Source organism: Neomonachus schauinslandi, chromosome 9 (genome assembly GCF_002201575.2).
Source record: "Neomonachus schauinslandi chromosome 9, ASM220157v2, whole genome shotgun sequence".
In the NCBI taxonomy this organism is placed as follows: Eukaryota; Metazoa; Chordata; class Mammalia; order Carnivora; family Phocidae; genus Neomonachus; species Neomonachus schauinslandi.
In genome coordinates this window covers 132,020,795-132,041,246 of record NC_058411.1, presented here as the reverse complement: position 1 = coordinate 132,041,246, position 20,452 = coordinate 132,020,795, and the positions used below count along the sequence as shown (strand labels likewise).

Below are 20,452 nucleotides of genomic sequence, written 5' to 3'. Positions count from 1 at the left end.
TCCTCATTGTGGCTTTAATTTGCATTTCCCTACTGACTAGTGATGTCGAGCATCTTTTCATATACCTGTTGGTCTTTTTTTTTTTTTTTAAGATTTTATTTATTTATTTGACAGAGACACAGTGAGAGAGGGAACACAGGCAAGGGGAGTGGAAGAGGGAGAAGCAGGCTTCCCGCTGAGCAGGGAGCCCGATGTGGGGCTCGATCCCAGGACCCTGGGATCATGACCTGAGCCACCCAGGCATCCCTAATTTGTTAATTTTTTAAAAAAATATTCTATTTGAGAGAGAAAGGGAAAGCGTGTGCCTGTGTGCATGAGGGGGAAGCAGAGCGAAAGGGAGAAGCAGGCTCAATCCCAGGACCCTGAGATCATGACCTGAGCCGAAGGCAGCCACTTAACCGACAGAGCCACCCAGGTGCCCCATTAATTTGTTAATTTTTAATGTGTTTGGTTTTTGCCATTGAGTTGAGTTGTTAGGAGTTCTTTTCTATATTTTTGATACTACTTATCAGATATGATTTGCAAATATTTCTTTTCCCTTTTGTAGGTTGTCTTTTCATTTTGTTGGTGGTTTCTTTGGCTGTGCAGAAGCTTTTTAGTTTGATGTAGTCCCACTTGAGTTTTTAATTTTGTTGCTGGTACTTTAGATGTCATATCCAAAAAATCATTACTAAGACTACTGTTAAGGAGCTTTATTTCTATGTTTTCATCTGGGAATTTCATCGTTTTGGGTCTTTAAGTTTTTAATCTATTTTACATTATTTTTTGTGAGTGGTCTGGGATATGGGTCCAGTTTGATTCTTTTACATGGGGATATCCAGCTAGTCCAGCACCAGTTATTGAAGAGACAGTGTTTTCTCTGTTGAGTTTTCTTGGTTTTCTTGTCAAATATTAGTTGATTGTGTATGCTTGGGTTTATTTCTGGGCTCTCAATTCTGTTCCACTGATCTCTTTTTCTGTTTAAATGCCAGTACCATACTGTTTTGATGCCTGTAGCTTTATAGTATAGCTCGAAATCAGGAAGTGTGATGCCTCCAGCTTTATTCTTTGTTCTCAAAATTATTTTGGCTCTTTGGGGTCTTTAGCAGTTTCATACAAATTTTAGGATTGCTTTTTCTCCTGTAAAAAATAACCGCTGAAATCTTTTTTTTTTTTTTTTTTAAAGATTTTACTTATTTATTTGACAGAGAGAGACACAGCGAGAGAGGGAACACAAGCAGGGGGAGTGGCAGAGGGAGAAGCAGGCCTCCCACCGAGCAGGGAGCCCGATGTGGGTTCGATCTCAGGACCCTGGGATCATGACCTGAGCCGAAGGCAGATGCTTAACGTCTGAGCCACCCAGGCGCCCCAACCGCTGAAATCTTGATAGGGATTGTGTTGAATCTCTAGCTGGCTTTTGGTAATGGTGACATTGTAATAACATTCTTCATACTTAGGAACATGGGATACTTTTCCATTTGTGTTGTCTTCTTTTAAGTTATTTTTAAGTAATCTCTACATCCAGTGTGGGGCTTGAACTTAATAACCCTGAGATAGAGTCACACGTTACACCGGTTGAGCCTGCCAGGCGCCTCCCATTTGTGTCATCTTTTATATTTTTCATTAATGTCTTAAAGTTTTCAGAGTAGAGATCTTTCACCTCTTCAGTTGAATGTGTTCCTAAGTATTTTATGGTTGGTGATGCTATTGTAAATGGGATCAATTTCTTTGTTTCTTTTTCAGAAACTTTTTTAGTGTATAGAAATGCTACTGATTTTTATATGTTAATTTTGCATGCTACAGCTTTCCTGACTTCACTGATTAGATCTAACAGTGTTTTGGTTGAGTCTTTAGGATTTTCTCCATATAAGATCATGTCATCTGCAAATAGAGACAATTTTACTTCTTTTTTGGTTACGTTGTATTTCCTTTTCTTGCCTGATTGCTCTAGCTAGGACTTACAGTACTGTGTTGAATAGGAGAGGTGAGAGTGGGCACACTTGTCTTGTGCCTCATCTGATGGGAAAAGCTCAGCCTTTTCACCATTGAGTATGACATTAGCTGTGGGAAGGCTTTTTCTTTTTTTTTAAACACTTTTGTTTTTCCCTGAATATTATTTTAAGTCTTATATTTAATAAGTCATTTATTATTATTTTAAGTCTTATATTTAATAAGTCATTTATGTTTAAAGTCATATTTGACTTGATAGTTTCAGAAGTAATTTAAAAAACAGTCTTTCATTCACATCTGTAGCTCATTTTGTGTAGGATTGGGGTACTTCTATCCCTTGCCTTGCATTTGGTTCTTTTGTCTGGATTTATTATGAACCATTTTCAATGTTGAAAAGACTGATACTTACAACTCACCACTCATCTTCAGTCACAAAACATCATCAATATCATTATGCTCTGATCACATCTGCCTCCCTCAACTCTAGAGGTAAGTACAGTTGTGAATTTGGTGTTTATTTTTTTAGAGGTTTGATTTTCATACTAATTTTTTTTTGAAATTACACAAGTAGTTCATCCTATCCATTAGTATACTTCAAATAACTCATCCAACAGAATAAACCACTGTTAACAGTTTGGTGATTAAAATGTATCTATGCTTGGGGCTTGGGTGGCTCATTTGGTTTTCTGCTCAGGTCATGATCCCAGGGTCCTGGGATCGAGCCCCACATTCAGCGGGGAGCCTGCTTCTCCCTCTCCCTCTGCCTGCGGCTTCCCCTGCTTGTGCTCTCTCTCTCTGTCAAATAAATAAAATCTTAAAAAAAAAAAAAAATGTATCTATGCACATAGATAGGTGTTGATAGAAACATGGTTGTGTTTTGTTTTCCTTAAAAGCTATTGTTACACTGTTACATTTCCAGAGGTCGCTTTCCTACACAAACGCAAGTATGCGGCTGCACAACAAGGCATGTACAAGGTTATTTATAGTTTGTTGGTTACACTGAGCGATTTGGAAATCTAAATATTCTAGTCAGAAATACAGAAATACGGAAGTATATCAAGGATATTTGTAGCTTATTGGTTAAGAGAACCGTTTAAGAATATCCTCAATGTCTCGGGGCGCCTGGGTGGCTCAGTCGTTAAGCGTCTGCCTTCGGCTCGGGTCATGATCCCAGGGTCCTGGGATTGAGCCCCGCATCAGGCTCCCTGCCAAGCAGGGAGCCTGCTTCTCCCTCTCCTACTCCCCCTGCTTGTGTTCCCTCTCTCACTGTGTCTCTCTGTCAAATAAATAAATAAAATCTTAAAAAAAAAACCAATATCCTCCATGTCTCATGAATAGGGGACAGGTTAAATAAAATGTAGTGTATCCATATTACGAGGCAGTTAACGGGAGTGAGGATCCTACTTATATACATACCTGGATGTAGGTGCTGGCATGGGACATTCCCATCACATCTACAGCGATTACTGCTTTTCAACACAAAATGCTCACAGGATTTCCAGCTAACTGAACTATTCTGGTTATCTTCAGCAGACTAATGCTATTTGTGGCTTTCTGTTCTTTGAGAGTTGGATATTTTCTGTCTTGTTGGAATGTTCTGTATTTCATGGAACATTCTATGGTCTTGTAACAGTTTTATTTGGTGGTGACTACCAATATGTGATTCTAGCCTTAATCTCTTGTCTGGAGATAGTACGCATTATAGTAATTAAAAAACTAAACCAGGGGGCGCCTGGGTGGCTCAGTCGTTAAGCGTCTGCCTTCAGCTCAGGTCATGATCCCAGGGTCCTGGGATCGAGCCCCGCATCAGGCTCCCTGCTCCGCGGGAAGCCTGCTTCTCCCTCTCCCACTCCCCCTGCTTGTGTTCCCTCTCTCGCTGTGTCTCTCTGTGTCAAAATAAATAAATAAAATCTTTAAAAAAAAAAAAAAAAAACCATTCATTTCAGAAGGGTTTCAAAAAGATTGCGTATTCTGGTGAAGTCAGGGAGTTCCCCTGTCTGTTCTCTAGCACACCAGGTACAGGGAACATCAAAGAAGACAGTTTAGCTCTCAGGTCTGTTGGGGCGGTTGACAAGTGACCACGTTACTTGTATAGGATGGGACACAAGGGAGGCGAAGAGGCATAGGTGTGAATAGCTGGGGCTTTGGAGCCCGTTCCCCGGCTGGGGTGTGTGTCATTGCTAAAAGTGGGGAGAGCCGGTGGAACATGGTGGTTGACTCTCAGACGGAAGTGAGGCTGTCCGCTTGAGTTCCCAGGGGCAGTAACGCTGTGGCAGAGTATTAGGGAAGTACTTAATAGGCACTGAGTTTAGGATTGGAGAGGGCACAAAGAATGCTTTCCTAGAGAAGGTGTAATACCCGAGGCTTCAAGAATTGGAGAGGTAGCTGCCACCAGCAGAGATTGGAAGTGAGCAATACTCGGGCTTCCTGTGGGCCCTACAAGTGGTTCGGTAAGGCTGGAGTGGTGGGGGTGGGGGAAGGGAGGCTGAAGCACTGAGTCTTGAGAACTTGTGGAGGGAGGTTTCACAGGGCACTGAGATTGGGTATTCCCAGTGACCAGGTGCAGGGTGGCTGGGGGGGAGGCGGGCAGCCAGCTCCTAATCCTCCAGGCCTCTCTGAGCACGTGGGTGCTTTGGCTATGTAAATGGCAGCCTCCAAGTACATTCCTAACACTCCTTCAAGTGGAAAGGGGTTTCTTTCTAAACTCCTCTTGAGGAAGTTCTGGAGCTGCCTCTGTACCTTTAAAACTGTCTGTGATCGAATGGTGGAGGCAAAGGTAATAAATTCCAACTATGGCCATAAATTGTGTGGTACCGATTCACTAATGAGCGCTAGCTGGGGAGAACTTTGTGTTAGAAGGGGAACCTGAGCTTAGATGTGAAATTCTGAAAATCCTAATGTTTGGGTAAGGCCTTGTCATTTATAGGGTCCTGCTGTCCTGCCTGCCATTTGGTGCCCTCATGACCTTGCCAAGGATGGCACAGGTTAAAGAGTGGCATGGCAGTGAGAGAGGAGCTAGGACCGAGACCCGAGCCATGGATGCTGAAGCCTGCACTTGGCACTACACTGTCCAGCCTTCCTCTTTCTTTTCTTTGCCTTGTGACCACCTTATGCTTGGTCACAGGGGGACAATAAGTGACTTAAGATGCCTTAGTCAGCTGGATTAGTCAGCTTTTACTGTCCAAAGGGCCAAGGAGTCCGTATAATGAGGCCTTGGAAGTGTTGAGTCACCTGTTAACAGGGATGCTTGACTGGTTTTGGACATTGTATAACAGGGAAAAGGTTTATTTTCTGAGTCGCTAAGGTTTTGAACCCTTGTGGTAAAATAGAATATGGGCGCTTGGGGGTTGGGATCCCTGCTGTTTCAGGTTTCTCATCCCTTTTTTTTTTTTTTTTAGATTTATTTATTTTTACTTAGCGCGCACGTGTGTGTGCAGGTGCACAAGCAGGGGGAGTGGCAGGCAGGGGCCCCCATTTGAGCAGGGAGCCCAGTGCGGAACTTGATCTCAGGACCCTGGGATCAATCATGACTTGAGCAGAAGGCAGACGCTTAACCGACTGAGCCACCTAGGCGTCCCTCCGTTTTCTCATCCTTCACATGGGGATAATAATTCCTAATAGGGTTGTTCTGGGTAATAAGCAAGATCATACATATAAAGTCCTTGGAGTAATGCTGGGCACCTGTTAGATGATTAGGCAATTAGTATGTGGTTTTTCCCTTCTTTCCCCTTCCTCAAGCTAGGCTCCCCCCACCCCCCCCCATCTCATTGATTGCTTCCTCAGCTTAACTAAAAGGCCCCTGTGCTGTAATGTGCTTACTGTGGATCACATGGGATTTGGGGGATCAATCCCAGGTCCCAGCGTACTGCCCTATCCTTTCTGTGGACATGTCTGTCAAGTGATAGGCCCTCATTGCTGTTGGGAAAATACAGTGGTGGTAAATTCAAAGCATCACTTCTTTACCCTCTTGGGCTTCATGCCATGTGTCTTTTCTCTCCTGCGTGCTAAATTCAGGGCCCCTTCTGTTAAGTTACCGTTAACCCTGGGGTCTGGGTTGCTACTTGCCTCCCCTCCTGTGCTCCAGCTCTAAGCAGAAGAGTTGAATGAACTGCCCAGGTCTTTTTTCTGGAGTCCGTCCAGTTTAGGTCTTTCCCTTGAAAGTAACTCCACTGCTACCAATGTGCCCCTGAATTGGTTTTTACTCTACGGGGAGGGCATATTGCCTACTTGGCTCCCGGGATTGATACCCTGTCTTCCCATAGCCTTCTGGCGTTTGTGGCTTCTGCTGTCATCTGCCTCCTTAGGTTGCTCTTTCCTGAGGGGCGTTTGGAATGAGGAAGGGGTGGGATATGTGGTAGCCGATAGTGGTCTTTTTTGGATTAGGGGTTCACATCAGACTCAGAATGCTCTTTTTATTTTTTTCTGTTAAGTCTACCAGGGCCAGACTCATTGCTAGAGAATGCAAGGCAGGACCTCTGGTTGGGGTGAATGTGTATTTGTTTTCATACCGCTCTCCAGAGGAGTCTGATTTGCACCTGTTGTTGAGAACCAGTGATTGGATAATTGCAACCAGATTGCATTCTTACTCTTTGGGTAACTTTGTCTTGCTTTTGTTTTGTTCTGTGTTGGGTTTTTCCTTTGAGTGTGTGTGTATGGGGGTCTGTCTTGAGGAGGGAGAGACTGATTTACTGAACAAATAAGACTTAGTGGATCCAGACTGGTTGACCTGGTTTCAAATTCTGCCTGTGTCAACTTGGGAGACTTGCTTAATTATTTCTGAGCTTTAGTTTTTCTTCATCTGAGTGAAGGAGAAAATAATACCCCTCTTTGGAATTTTATAAAAGAGCTAACCTATACAAATTAAGTGGTATATGGCATGATCTAAGCACTCAGGAAATGGTAGCTACTAGGGGTGTTGGGAATGATAATAATGACATTATTTGCAATATGAGAATATAAATCTGAATTTGAAGATTCTGATTTTATATTACCAGAATTATTCTCTGCTATCATTTTACCACTTTTTAAAATACAGATTTATGTGAAATTTTTTAAAAACAGATTTATGTGGCAGTTCTTAAATTTTAAATTTTTTTTTTTTTTTTTAATTAAGTCACTCAGCATCTGAAGAAGCTTCCGGTTCAGACTCAGGCAGCCAGTCTGAGAGTGAGCAGGGCAGCGATCCAGGAAGTGGACATGGCAGTGAGTCAAATAGCAGTTCTGAGTCTTCAGAGAGCCAGTCGGAATCTGAAAGTGAGTCGGCGGGTTCCAAATCCCAGCCAGTCCTTCCAGAAGCTAAAGAAAAGCCAGCCTCTAAGAAGGAGCGGATAGCTGATGTGAAGAAGGTATCTACTTTGCTATACAGTGAAAATGTGCTGCTAGCTAGGACAAACTAGCAGACCTTTGTTTCCCATGGAAAACTCATTAGTGGATCTGGATAATGAAAACTATAGCTACCTTTTGTAATAATCTACTGCCTTTGGATATAAACAGGGACTGCTTTCTCTTCTGCTATTTGATATAGTAGACATAGGGCCATAAGGAAAATAATTACATGAACCGTCAAATTACAAGGCAAAAAGGCAAATTTTTATAATTTTCTTTTTTTTTTTTTTTTTAGAGCAAGCGAGCGGCAGTGGGGAGGGGCAAAGAGAGAGGGAGAGAGAGAATCTTCAGCAGGCTCCATGCCCAGCACGGAACCCGACACTGGGCTCAATCTCACGACCCTGAGATCATGACCTGAGCTGAAATCAAGAGTCGGATCCTTAACCAACTGAGCCACCTAGGCACCCCTAATAGTTTGGTTTTTAACATTTTAGCAGTCAATGCTGCACAGTACCGGAGAGAGCTAGTGACAGATGATTATGGAAGCAGTTGTAAAGCTTAGTGATGGATGATAACAATTCAAGAATAATAAGGGTAGTTTTTCTTACCTGAAGGATGGAAGAGAAATACTTCTCAGGAAAAAAAGTATCTGCATCTAGGCAATGTAGGTATGGTTCACTTAACAGAGAAGAGTCTTCTAGCAAAGAATGCAAAAAGGCAAAAATTCAAGTGCGTAGTGTGTTCTCCTTGATGCACAAACTTTGGAGTGCATTCCTTTTGGGGAAAGATTAATGACTTGGCCTAATTATAAGAATGCAGCTGATCTTTTAAAATTCCATTTTGAAACAATTGTGTTTCAATCACTGAAAATAGGAAAGAATATTCTTTTAGAAATTTAAAAATAAAATGCCCTAATGAAATTAAAAGCTTTATGCAAAATCCGTTTTTATTTTCTAAGATAGAAATCTTCATCTAAGCGCTCAGATTTTTGTAGTAGTACAATTTTAAATTACCTGCAGGTTCTGCAGAATAGCTTCAACAGATGTGCTGTGAGGGATAGGAAAATGAAAGCTACTTTAGTCAACAGAGGAGTGACTTTCAGACACTCAAGTACTGTACCTTGTTTCCTGCTCAATGTGTGGGTGGACCTTTCATAAGAAGGAATTCAAGAAGACCCTGCGTGTAGAAGCTCCTCTTAGAGATTTTGCTCTGAGTATCACTAAACTCAGAAACTTACTACCCAGGCTTGTAGCAGAAGGCTTTGCTTGGCAATCTTCAGAGTGTAAATGTCAGAGCCTGGTTTCCTCTACATCTGGATCAGGTGCTCTTTTCAGAACACCACCGCATACTTTTGAAGGAAGTATAGTGGGTGGAAAAAGTGTGGATATAACTTTCATCTGTGTAGTGAAGAGTTCTTTACTTGCAGAGATGAAAGGAAACCATAGAAACCATTACTTAACGTAGTGTCTAAAACTTCACTGAAATTGTGTTGATCAGGATTCACAGCGGTTAAGTTTTAAGACCTTATATATTTAATCCTATATAAAAAAATAAAAGGGAACAAAGAAGGGAAATCATTACTAAGACTGAATTTCAAAATAGAAGTACAGCCTCAGGCAGAAATATTAAAATATACTTTCAAAGTTAAGGCCTTCAATTCCAAGAAGTTAAATAATAAGGTTAACTCGTGGGTGGGTGTACTAACCAGTTAGGATGATTGGATTGTGACTTTGATGATACTAGTCTAAAATGAGAACTTCTGCGGGAGACTCTTTGTTTTCTGTATACACATCCCTTTACATGGTAGCTTTTTTACTGAAGGGTTGAATTAGATATTATAGCCCTCAAAAGGACGGAGATGAACTCAGGATGATGTTAATATGTATACGTTACAGTATATCCTGTAATACAGTCCCAGCAGTTGAGCTTGGATGCTTAATACTTTAAAATGATAAAACTAATTGGTGGTCTTTTAAATGATTTAGCCATCCCAGTTTATAAAAAGCTCCTTAAATACCTGTGCTGAGTAAAGAAATTTCATAGCTCTAGCAGAAGTCCAGAAAGGGGTCAGGGTCGAGGTCGGGGTTGGCATGACTAGAGTAAACCTTTTTTCCCCTTCCTTTCTCTTCCAGATTTGTTCAGTGTTCTGCTGCCTCTGTCACCTAGATTTCCTGCTACTTGGTTATTCCTAACTCTTTCTGGTTGGACCTTTTGTCCTCTTGACTCTGAGATTATTTTAAGGCCATTATGGATTTGTCACCTTTATAAACTGAGAACACTGGATTACGTGATTAAATTGGATTCTTGTTCTAAAATGCCTTTTCCTGGAACATTTTGCTTGTTTCTTTGGAGGCCTTGGTTTTCTTCAGCTTACTTGGCTTTTTTTTTTTTTTTTTTAAGGCACTTTGGTAATATCCTCCCTTGCCTTAGTGACATTCTGTTTTTCTGAGTTGTCTTTCATCGATTTTGTCTTTTTTGGGGTCCACTTTCCACACACTTCATGAGTCTCAGCCAGTGGCTTCTCGTCTGGCCTCACTTTCTAAATATTTTCATGACATTTGCTGTCACCTGTATTTTGACAACAAACCCACATTTCTAATCTTGGCTCTCAGGCATTTCTTCTACATGTTTATTCTTCATTTCAGTGTTCCACAATCCGTCCAGATTCATTTAGCCTGTGTGTGACTGATTTCATTAAAAGAACACATGATATACTTGGTAGTAGTTACCTGTGGGAAGGAGAGTGAGATTGGGGGTTATAGACTCTCATTGTTAGAGGTTGGCAGGGCCTTTTACATTTTTTCTGTAGATTTGTTGATTTGAGTCTTTTTGTAAGATGATGTTGGTATATTGTCAAAAATAGCCCTTTCTCTTCAACTAAACTCTCCTTTCTTCTTTCTTTCTTCTTTCTTTATGGTGCAAAAAGATGGTTTTAGGAAAGCACGGGAATAGGACCCATGGGCAGAAAGAGCTGCCTACTTATTTAAAGATTTTAAGTAATCTGTATAAGCAACATAGGGCTTGAACTTAGAACCCTGAGATCAAGAGTTGCATGTGACTGAGCCAGCCAGGTGTCCCTACTTTTTTTTTTTTGGATCGCTAGTGAGGATTGTTACTAAAAATCAAGTCCCGAAAATCAAGCAAAGGGTAACTACTGTTGGAGAATAACATGGAATGTTCCAGAGAAAGAGTGGCAGTGGTGCTCGTTCTGGGAACTTCTAGCTAAGTGTCAGAAATGCCCAATATGTGTGCTTCTGGCATGTTATGCATCCTGAGGAATTTAAAGAAATAGACAAATGTCCTGATTCTTATTTAATTAGACATGTTGGGGCCCTGCTTGTTTTTTGAGTTCCCAGATGGGTCAGTGTGCAGTCACAGCTGAAACTGGAAAGCATTAGGGACTTAAAATTCATCAGTAAAGACTTTGTCTTTAGTGGAAGCCTTACCGTGTTATTCAACTGTAAGTTCATATTTTAATGACGAGTAATCAGTGTGCCATGTAGTTTTAAGAGTCATTCAGTAAAGAAGAGGCGTTGTTAAACTTCACTGTGTTCCAGAATAATACAAATGGTACTTTATTATCTCTAAACAAAGCTAACACGAAACAACCCTTTTGATATTTAGTTACTTGAATTTTCTTAGATGGAGATATATGTTCCAGTAACGAAAATAGTAAATGGGGGTTGGGGGATCAAGAAAAAAGGATTCACACATGGTCTGTTAATTTTACAGATGTGGGAAGAATATCCTGATGTTTATGGGGTTAGGCGGTCAAACCGAAGCAGACAAGAACCATCACGATTTAATATTAAGGAGGAGGTAAGAAAAAGAAATGCTTTAAGGGGATACTTTAAACTCCTTACCTTACCTCATCCTTTTCAACTCTGGTGTGTATGTTCCCATTAGCATGACTGAGCTTTATGCCTGAGAGTTAAGTGACTCTAATGCGAGCTTTCTCAACTTAGAACCGCAAGGAAAACCACAGGTGGCTTTTAAAGAAATTTACCAGGAAGATTGTGTCATAATGAATGTTTTAGTAGAGTGTTAGAGTATTATACAGAATTGGCCTCACATTTTTATTTTCATTTTTTTTTTAATGTTTCTGTATTTTAAGTGAAATTGATTATTACAAGACGTTTACCTTTTAAAATACCTAGTTTCTAAATCTAGATTTTGTTAAATGAGTCACTTGCTTGGTAAATGTAATAGTGGACGTAGTTTCAGATTTATTTTCTGAGAAAGGAAGGAGAGTTTGTTTAACTTAAGTAATGTGTTTTAACTAATTTAAATTTGCTTTCCGTTTTTAGTGTGCAGTATAAAATACTTCACACATATTTACTCTGATCTAATTGTGAGAGATTGAACAGATTGGTGATTTTCAAAAACTGGTATTATGTACTGGGTTCTGTTGTTTCTATAGCATCAGACTTTTCTCACCTTTCTCAGTTAGTTTGGTATTTTTGTCAATTCTTACCTCTATATTAGGTTTATAGACCGCATTCTGAAGAGATGCTCTTTTGTGTCTCAGTGAAATGCCCTTCCTGCATTCTTAGGAGGACTTTGCTGTTCTTAACTATGTAACATCCTTTTGATAAAAGTTAAATGTTAATATCCAGAGGTTAGTGAGTTGGGGGTGGGATTTTGGTAAATGTACTATACAGATCTAATTGACTGTAATGTCCATATTGCCTTCATGGTGTTTTCTTTTGAATGACCTCTGAGCTGGTTTACCTTCGCTTTCTTTTTCCTCGATGTCTAGGACTAGGTTCCTGAGCCATGTTGGTTACAACCAGTCACATAGTTGTGTCACTCTTTTCCTCTTTTGTATATAAATTAACACATTCTTGGTAGGGCACAGGACTAACAGCAGTAGGAATATTTGCCAATTTGCCTAACTTTGGGGGGAAAAGAGCTGTTCAGATGTTTTTGACTATAAACTTCCCTTGGCCTAGTGCTATCAGCAGAGCACGGTTGGCTCATGATTGATCGTGCTCTTTAATGAGTCTGAAATGGAATAGATCAGTAGGTCACCACCTTTAATGGCACACTACATGTGGCATTTTCAAATGATATTCTAGATCTGCAGTATCCAGTATGGTTGCCACTAACATGTAGCTTTTAAAATTCGTATTAAAGTCCAGTTAAAGGAAAGATTCTATTCCTTAGTCGCACTAGGCGCATTTCAGGGGCTCAGTAGTCCCATGTGGCTGCTGGCTACTAGATTGGATCCTGCAGATATAGAACATTTCTGTCATCACAGAGAATTTTACTGGACTGCGCCCTTGTAGAAGTTAAGCCAAGAGAAATACTTCCTGGTGTTAGAGGTAACCCCATAATAGACGAATTAATTTTCAAAGGAAGAGAAGAGTGAGCACCACCAAACACAGGTTTCTTTTGTCTGAAAGCTCATATTGAATAATGTTATTACGGAGCAGATTGTTGAACCAGGGGGTCGTGTTGTCCCTAAGAACTGTGAATTAAAGTCTGTGATCATTTCTCCCCCCCCCCCCCCCCCACACACTGAAGGCAAGTAGCGGGTCTGAGAGTGGGAGCCCAAAAAGAAGAGGCCAGAGGCAGCTGAAGAAACAGTAAGTCTTTCATGGGCACGTACTTCACCCAGGGGTTTTGAGCACATCCACTGCTGTGGTGCTGCCTTCGCTGTGTGGTAGTCCACCCTGGGTCCCAGAGTCTGCTGCCCCTCTTGCTGTCGTGGGCCACTGTCCACTGTGCCCCGCTGCCTTGGCAGCCCTCGAAGCCCAGAGGCTCCGTCTTGTATGTGTCCCCCATGGGCTGGGCTCCAGCTTGTCCCACCTGGTTAGCCCATTAGCCCAGTTGTGGTTTTCTTTAAAATGTGCACAGATTCTGTTCTGGTTGAACAAGGAACAAATGTAGATTGGCTTTTTTTCCTTTTCATGTGTTCTTTGTATGGGTGTGGCAAAATTATATTGGCTGGACTGGACACCCAATGTAGTATGAAATTTCACACTGTTGTTACTGTATAATTTTAATACTGCAGTTCACAAGCCAGAAAATTTTAATTCTTGGGCTTATATGAAATTCCTTTAGAACGTAGATTATATATTCATTATATTTAAAATTTGCAAATTCTACTTAGGGTGAAAAAATATTTTATTTATTTATTTATTTTAGAATTTAAAAATCATCCTTGGAGGGGGTCTGGATCTCTTTGACAATCTGAATTCTACAGCCCATCTCCTTGGGGCTGCATTTGAAAATGCAGATATTGAAAACCTGGCAGACAAATTCAGGGGTTTCTCATGGTGACTAGTTGTCCATGGTGCCTATTAAAATAGAACCCCAGTTATATATATTCTCTGTCCTAAAATATTAGTATTCCTTAATAAGTATTTGGCCTAAGGCAAAGGAGTTAGAATTATTTAAACCTGTTTTCTCATTTCCAAAACTCTTAACAGGGTTGCTGGTATGCTAGGAAAAGTTAAGGTATTTAGTATTGCCCTCCCCAGAGCACATCCAATTTTCATTTGTGTTTTAAATATTTAGTTAAGAGTTGGAGGAGAAACTGTAGGCAAGCCTGTACTTTTTGGCATCTTAGAAGGCTTTTGTTCTACTCCAGTCCTATGGCCTGCTTGGGAAGCTATTCTGGGTCTAATGGCCTTTTGGGGGCCTTTGGGAAGTCCATGCACATGGTCTTTTCTCCACCATCTACTACATTCTGCTGGTCTCTTGACTGGGATCTAAATGGTGCTGTGCTTGAACACCTACTGTGCAGAAGCCCACTGGCCCCTGTACTTATTTCCTTCTGTCAATCTGGAGAGTTCTCTAAAGTTGACAGCCCTCAGAGGCCTTCCTTCCGCTGAGTAGAACTAAGATTCCTTGTAGGTGGGTGTATCTACTGTAAGGCTGCCTCCCCGCCCCAGGCTCTTCCTTAGGAACTTTTGAGATCTGCGGAGTTCCCCTCATGCTTGTTTTTTTGGGGGCACTGGGCTAGCCTCACTTCCTGCCATCCTCTGGGCAGCAGGTGAGTACTGGGGCTTATGGGGAGCTCTTCTCTTGAGTCAGTTTAATTAGTAGGATTAATTGAGGAGGTGCTACAGCTGTTAAGACTCAAATTGGAAGGCACAGCACTAAAGGGGGCCCTCTGTGATCTGAGCAAGCTTAACAGAACCTAGTGTGTGGGCACATGGATTTCAGAATTGAGAGACTCAGAGTGGAAATTTTGAAATATTAGCACAGGGAAATGCTTTTCTGAAACCCTTCAGACTGTACCACAGATTTTGAAGTTTTTTCAAAGGAGCTATTTTTATTAACTTTTCTTTTTAATTTAAACTTTAAAAAAGTTACAAGAATAAAAATAGTACAAGGAATGCCTGTGTACTTTACCCAGATTTGCCATTGGTTACTACTTTTCTTTTCTTTTTTTTTTAAAGATTTATTTATTTATTTGATAGAAACACAGCGAGAGAGGGAACACAAGCAGGGGGAGTGGGCGAGGGAGAAGCAGGCATCCCGCTGAACAGGGAGCCTGATGCGGGGCTTGATCCCAGGACCGTGGGATCATGACCTGAGCCGAAGGCAGACGCTTAATGACTGAGCCACCCAGGCGCCCCACTGGTTACTACTTTTGCCCCATTTGCTTTATTGTTGTGGGTGCTCTCTTTGTATATATTAATATATGTATGCACGTAATATTTTTTCTGAACCATTTAAGACTAAGATTCACACATATCATGGCCTTTTACCCCTAAATACTGAAGTGTGGATTTCTTAAGAAGAAGAATACTCTTACTTCATAAGCACAGGGTGGTTTTAATATAAATAGGTTTAACATTGCTAAAATACTTTTGTCTTAATTCATATTCCCATTTTGTTAATTGACCCAGTAATATCTTAAAACATTTCCTACCTCCACTGCAGGGTCCCTTCTAGGGTTAGATACTGTATGAGTAGTCAGGTTTCTTTAGAGCACTTTCACAGTGCTTTCACACTTCTTTGCTTTTTTGACTTTGGCATTTTTAAAGAATAGAGTCTCACAAGGGACTAACTCTCCCCAGAGTCATAATGTGAATTAGCATTTTAAAAATTTAGAAGTTATACAGCGTAATGCTTCTGTACAATATTGAAAACATTTTTCAAGTTAGTTGGCAACGTTAAAAATTTGAGAAATGGTGCTCAAGAATCCAGATTTCTAGCTTCTTTTGAGAAAAATCTGTCAATGCTGACCGCCGGAACAGTGGTCTTTTTAACCGGATGGACTCGGGGTTCTCCATTTGATCCCATTTATAGTCCTTACCTGGCCCAGTGGGTATTTGAGATTGTAACCCCTGACCTAGTCATATAAACTAATAAAATTTTTGTGTTTAACCCACTCCTGCTGTTTTGATCACTGAACTCTGTTCCATGCCGTACTTACTAATGTTGTCCAATTTCGTGAAATGTTGTATAGGATTTTTGCTGACTCATTATGGTCCCATCAGTGCTTCAAACCACTCTAGAATGGTTCCAGAACCTTTTCTCCCAACTGTAATTAAAAAAAAAAAAGTGTTAGCCATAAATCATTTGAAGTTTTTCTCCTATGATCATAGTTATTCTTTTCTTTCCAGTACTTTGTGTTGGAACTCGATCACAAACTCGTGATGCAGTGGAGGAGAATCTGTTAGCCCCAGATTTTCCTTCTTCATTGGAACTTGCTCCTGAAAGGTGTTCTCTCTGGGAAAATGTACTAAAAAATAAATGAAGTTTAAACAGCTCTTTCCTTTTTTTCCTGATCTGCCTTCTACAGTAGAGGAGAATTTCTTTGGGTTCTTAGAGATAGTTAGTAGGAAGCCTCAGTGACTCTTGGCCAGAGTTCAGGCCTGTTTTATTTGCAAAGGAATTTTGTTCATTCCCTCCTTCATAGCTGTTTAGATTTGATTTTGTGTCTCAGGGTCTGTGTTCTACCAAACACCTTTTTCCAGTAAAGGAAGAAAACTATATCTAGTTAGCTTGCATTCTGACTCTTTCATGTCTATTTACATTGCCTTGGGGCCTCAGTGGCCAAATCTTAGTATTTTTCTCCTCAGTTCCCAAAATTTTGGTTAAAAAAATTCTGTTGATTCCCTCTTAGGAATCCCGCTTATGCCCTCTTAGAGCTGGATCTGGCAATTCAAGTCTGCTTTGACATGTGAAAATTTTTTTAATCACAATCTTTTATTTTTTTTTTTTTAAAGATTTTATTTATCAGAGAGAGAGAGCACAAGCAGGGGATGCTGCAGAGAGAGGGAGAAGCAGGCTCTCTGCTGAGCTAGGAGCCCGATGCAGGACTCAATCCCAGGACCCTGGGATCATGACCTGAGCCGAAGGCAAACACTTAACTAACTGAGCCATCCAGGCATCCCAATCACAATCTATATTTTAGACAAGTTCTCATTGTAGCCTGACTTGTAATGTATGGCTTAGTCAGGGAGTCCTCCTCCTAAAATTTGCATTATCTATAAGACACCAGTGCTCTAGGAGAGCCCTTGACATCTATAAGGTTGGGAAGTAATCTTTTTGTAACTGATCACTCTTCTCACCTCCTCTTTATACAAAATGACTTAGTGTCACTGATCCTAAGTTACTTTTCCCCCTGTTCTTGAAAGTTAAAATAAAATTTAAAATAGGGGCACCTGGGTGGCTCAGTAGTTAAGCGTCTGCCTTCGGCTCGGGTAGTGATCCCGGGGTCCTGGGATTGAGCCCTGCGTCAGGCTCCCTGCTCGGTGGGGAGCCTGCTTCTACCTCTCCCACTCGCCCTGCTCATGTTCCCTCTCTCGTTATGTCTCTCTCTGTCAAATAAATAAATAAAATCTTAAAAAAATTTTTTTAAATAATCCAGCGAATTTCAAATACTTGTATAGACTAACTCATTTAGGCCTTTTAAGCCTTCAGTTGTTCAGATCCTCCCAGAATGTGTAAGTTTGGCTTTTCCTGATTCTTTGGTCTTCAGTGGGTTATGATTGAGAGGAGGAAGGCTGGAGGTTTGACAAAAAATGCCAAACATCTTGTTCTCACTGGGCTTTAGCTTCCTTCTCTAGGAGGAGGCCTTTGGGCCAGTTGTTTTGCTCAGTTTTTGTACATTCTCATACTGGGAGATTCTGAGTCTTCCTCGTTGTCCATAAGTCTATACACCTGCAGTTTAACTGGAAAACTTAAGCCTCAACACTGATTCTGTCAAGTTGACTGCCATTTTAGTCTCTTAGAGTTGTAGAAGTGGATTCCTTAGCTGCCCTGATTGAGATTCTCAGTTCCTGTGGAGTTATGTAAATTACAACTAATATTTGACTGTGGATCTTTCTTATATGATCTTCTCTCCCTTACATCTTAGTTGTTTGTATTCTTTCAAGCTTCTTTCCTGTGAAACCACATCTCCCAAGTTTGACAATGTGAGCCCCTTTCAAGGGGTAAACTGTTCTGAACTTGGTCCAAGGAAGAATACAGCCTCATGTGCCAATCTCGCCGTGCCTGGAGACATCTTCCTTCCTGGCCATCCCCTTCTATTCCTTTGATTCCTTAGCAAACGTTTATTGTACTAAGTTCTAGGGAAGGAGACTAAGACAGGTGCCCAGAGTATAGTTAGACATAAGGAGGTCTTTGTTTAAAAGAGAGAAGGAAGGATATTAGGCAATATTAATAGGCCTTAGTGTCTTAGCAGTTCTGCTTCCAAAAAGTACCCTACCTGTTTGTTAGACTGATAGGGTTCATTCTCAATTATTATTTAACAAAGGAGTATCTCCCTCCATTTGCTTGCCTTTGTGCTAAGCTCTGGTACAAAGATGAACAGAAGTGGCCCTGCCCAGAAGCAGTCACCTACGCCAAGGGAAATGACACAGTGGTGATTGTTTTGTCATACCTCAGGTACTTGCCTGTGAGTTCAGTGTGTTTTTTTTTTTTTTTTCTGGATATTTCATGCCCAGTGGCTATATGTTCTTACTTCTTTCCTAGAAACGAGCCTAAGTACCGCATTTGCTATTTAAACCTCAAAAACGCTGGGGTGGTAGGAGAGACCTATAAGATATGGCTCTTTAAAGCCTTCTAAGATCTCAAGGAGCAAAGGAACACCTACTGTATCTAATAATTATTAAAAACTACATCTTTAGCTGAACAGATTATTTAGTAGGTGGTAGGTTTATCATTGAAAAATAATTTTAGGAACTGTTTCATCAAATACATTCTAAAGATATTAAAATATCTAGTATAGTAGTTCTAGAACGAGTCTCTAAACAATATTAGCATCACCTTTGAATTTGTTAAGATTCAAATTTTCAGGCCTCTTACTAGACTCGCTGAATCAGAAACTGTGGCTGTAGTCCAGAAATTTCTTTTAGTAAGTCCTTTAGGTAGTTCTGATCATCTTAAATTTGAGAAGCACTAGTCTAGTATATATTACAGCTTCAATCTGTTCAGTGATAGTAGTAAATAAAAATAGAGTATGAGAGATTTAACAGCTTTTTTGTTCCCCCAGAATAGTTTAAGAAATACTCCTTAGTTTCCATTTTCATTTATTTTTGTCACCAGAGAAAACATAGGAATAGATATTACACAGTCCAGGAAGGAACACAGCCAAAATTTAAATGGAGCTAGAATAAACCTTTTTTAGCCCTAGTGCCTAAAATATACATGTTCTGCCTTTTGGAGAATCTGATTGAGATTGGTTTTGTCAGATTCTTCAAGCTTAAACAATCTTGAGGAGTTCTTCTAGAAAAAATCATTTTGCTTTGCTTTTGATCACAGAGAAAAGTGGAAACGGGAGCCCTCGGAAGATGAACAGGAACAAGGCACCAGTGCAGAGAGCGAACCAGAGCAAAAAAAAGTGAAAGCCAGAAGACCTGTCCCCAGAAGGTGCAGTGTTTGCTTGAACATCTCTGCTTCTGGTGGCGCTTAATTTCTGTTAGGTGGAGAAGGATGATGCAGTGCTAGAACGACGGCCTGGGTTGATGGGCTACGACACGTTGTGATTCTGGGCTTTGGAAGTCTGTGGTTCACTTCTTGCCAGGCTACCTCGTTAGCAAGTGATTAGATGATGGGGACGCTTACATTTGACTCTTTGTATCGTGTGTCGCGCAGAGCGAAGCTTCTGTTTCTTACCCCATGGCGTGCTAGTTAGGAGGGTTGGACATGTCTTCTGCTTTTAAAAAAGGCTCCCTGTGTATTTGAATAGTGTACAGGCTCTTTTTGGGAGAAGTAATTCCTAAGTTTAAAACACTGGCTGTTGAAAGCATGCTTCACTGTTTATTACCTTGGTCTTAGAATCTAACATTAAGCAAAGAATCTGATTGTGCAGAGAAGGAAGCAAGCTGAGGTGGCAGGAAGCTTTGCTAATTTCTGGTCAGATGTCTGGCAACAGAGGTATGGTATTGGACAAAGGAAGGCAGGAGGTAGAGAGAGATCACAGGGAAGTTTAGCTCACGGTATTGTGTAGGATGGGGTTGACAAGCTACTGCCTTTGGGCCAGATCCCACTCACTACCTATTTGAGTATAGCCTGCAAGCTAAGTATAGCTTTTATAGATAAACATTCATAGTTTGATGATAGGGAACACTAAATTTGAACCTTAATTAAGTGAAATGTTATCCCTACAAAAAGAATTCTGTTCTTTTCATTAGATGTGTATCATAGAAAGTGTATTGAGTGATGATTCTTGTGAGTGTTGTCAATAAAAATTGTGTGAAAATTTATTTTCCCTTGTTATGTCAGTGCCTGTATAGTGGCCTCAATTTTGCTGCTTGTCTCGGAAAGCCAGAAATATTTATGCTCTGGCATTTGCAGCAACACATTTCCGTACCTCTGACTTAGGACATTGTACACCAGCCCCCACCCCAGCAGGGAAATTCATCATCTGAGTTTGGTCTCCTTTTGTCCAAGTTTAAGCTCACAGGACTGGGAAGCCACTTCAGCCTTCTCTTCCAGAGCTTACTCGTCATTTATTGAATCCCTGGTCATCTGTCTGTGTAGTGTTGGTTATGGAAGGTACAAGACAAACAGACAGGATTGTGGGTTTCCGTCTCCCTCTTTGTCCTTTCACCTTTATACCACGGGTAGCGCATTTGCGGATTTCCTTCCGGGAGCACCCAGGCTGTGGCCCTCGGTCCTGGCTGTGCATGGGAGTCACGCATGGGGCTGTCTCCTCAGCCTGTTCTGCTGGTGTGTGGCAGGGTGCGCACACTCTTAGGTTGTCTTCCAGGTATATTACGTAACAAAAATA

At 40.9% G+C, this 20,452-nt stretch overlaps 1 protein-coding gene across 2 annotated transcripts in view; it reads left to right on the top strand.

Annotated features, from left to right (window-relative positions):
- The window catches only part of CHD2 (chromodomain helicase DNA binding protein 2), a 119,495-nt gene that overhangs the window by 16,231 nt on the left and 82,812 nt on the right, over positions 1–20,452 (top strand). For both annotated transcript variants that reach the window (XM_021680659.1, XM_021680657.1), the window contains exons 3-6: positions 7,043–7,274; positions 10,987–11,073; positions 12,781–12,842; positions 18,982–19,089. In XM_021680659.1, the coding sequence (XP_021536334.1) occupies positions 7,043–7,274; positions 10,987–11,073; positions 12,781–12,842; positions 18,982–19,089 (489 nt within the window). The remainder of the gene's footprint in view (positions 1–7,042; positions 7,275–10,986; positions 11,074–12,780; positions 12,843–18,981; positions 19,090–20,452) is intronic.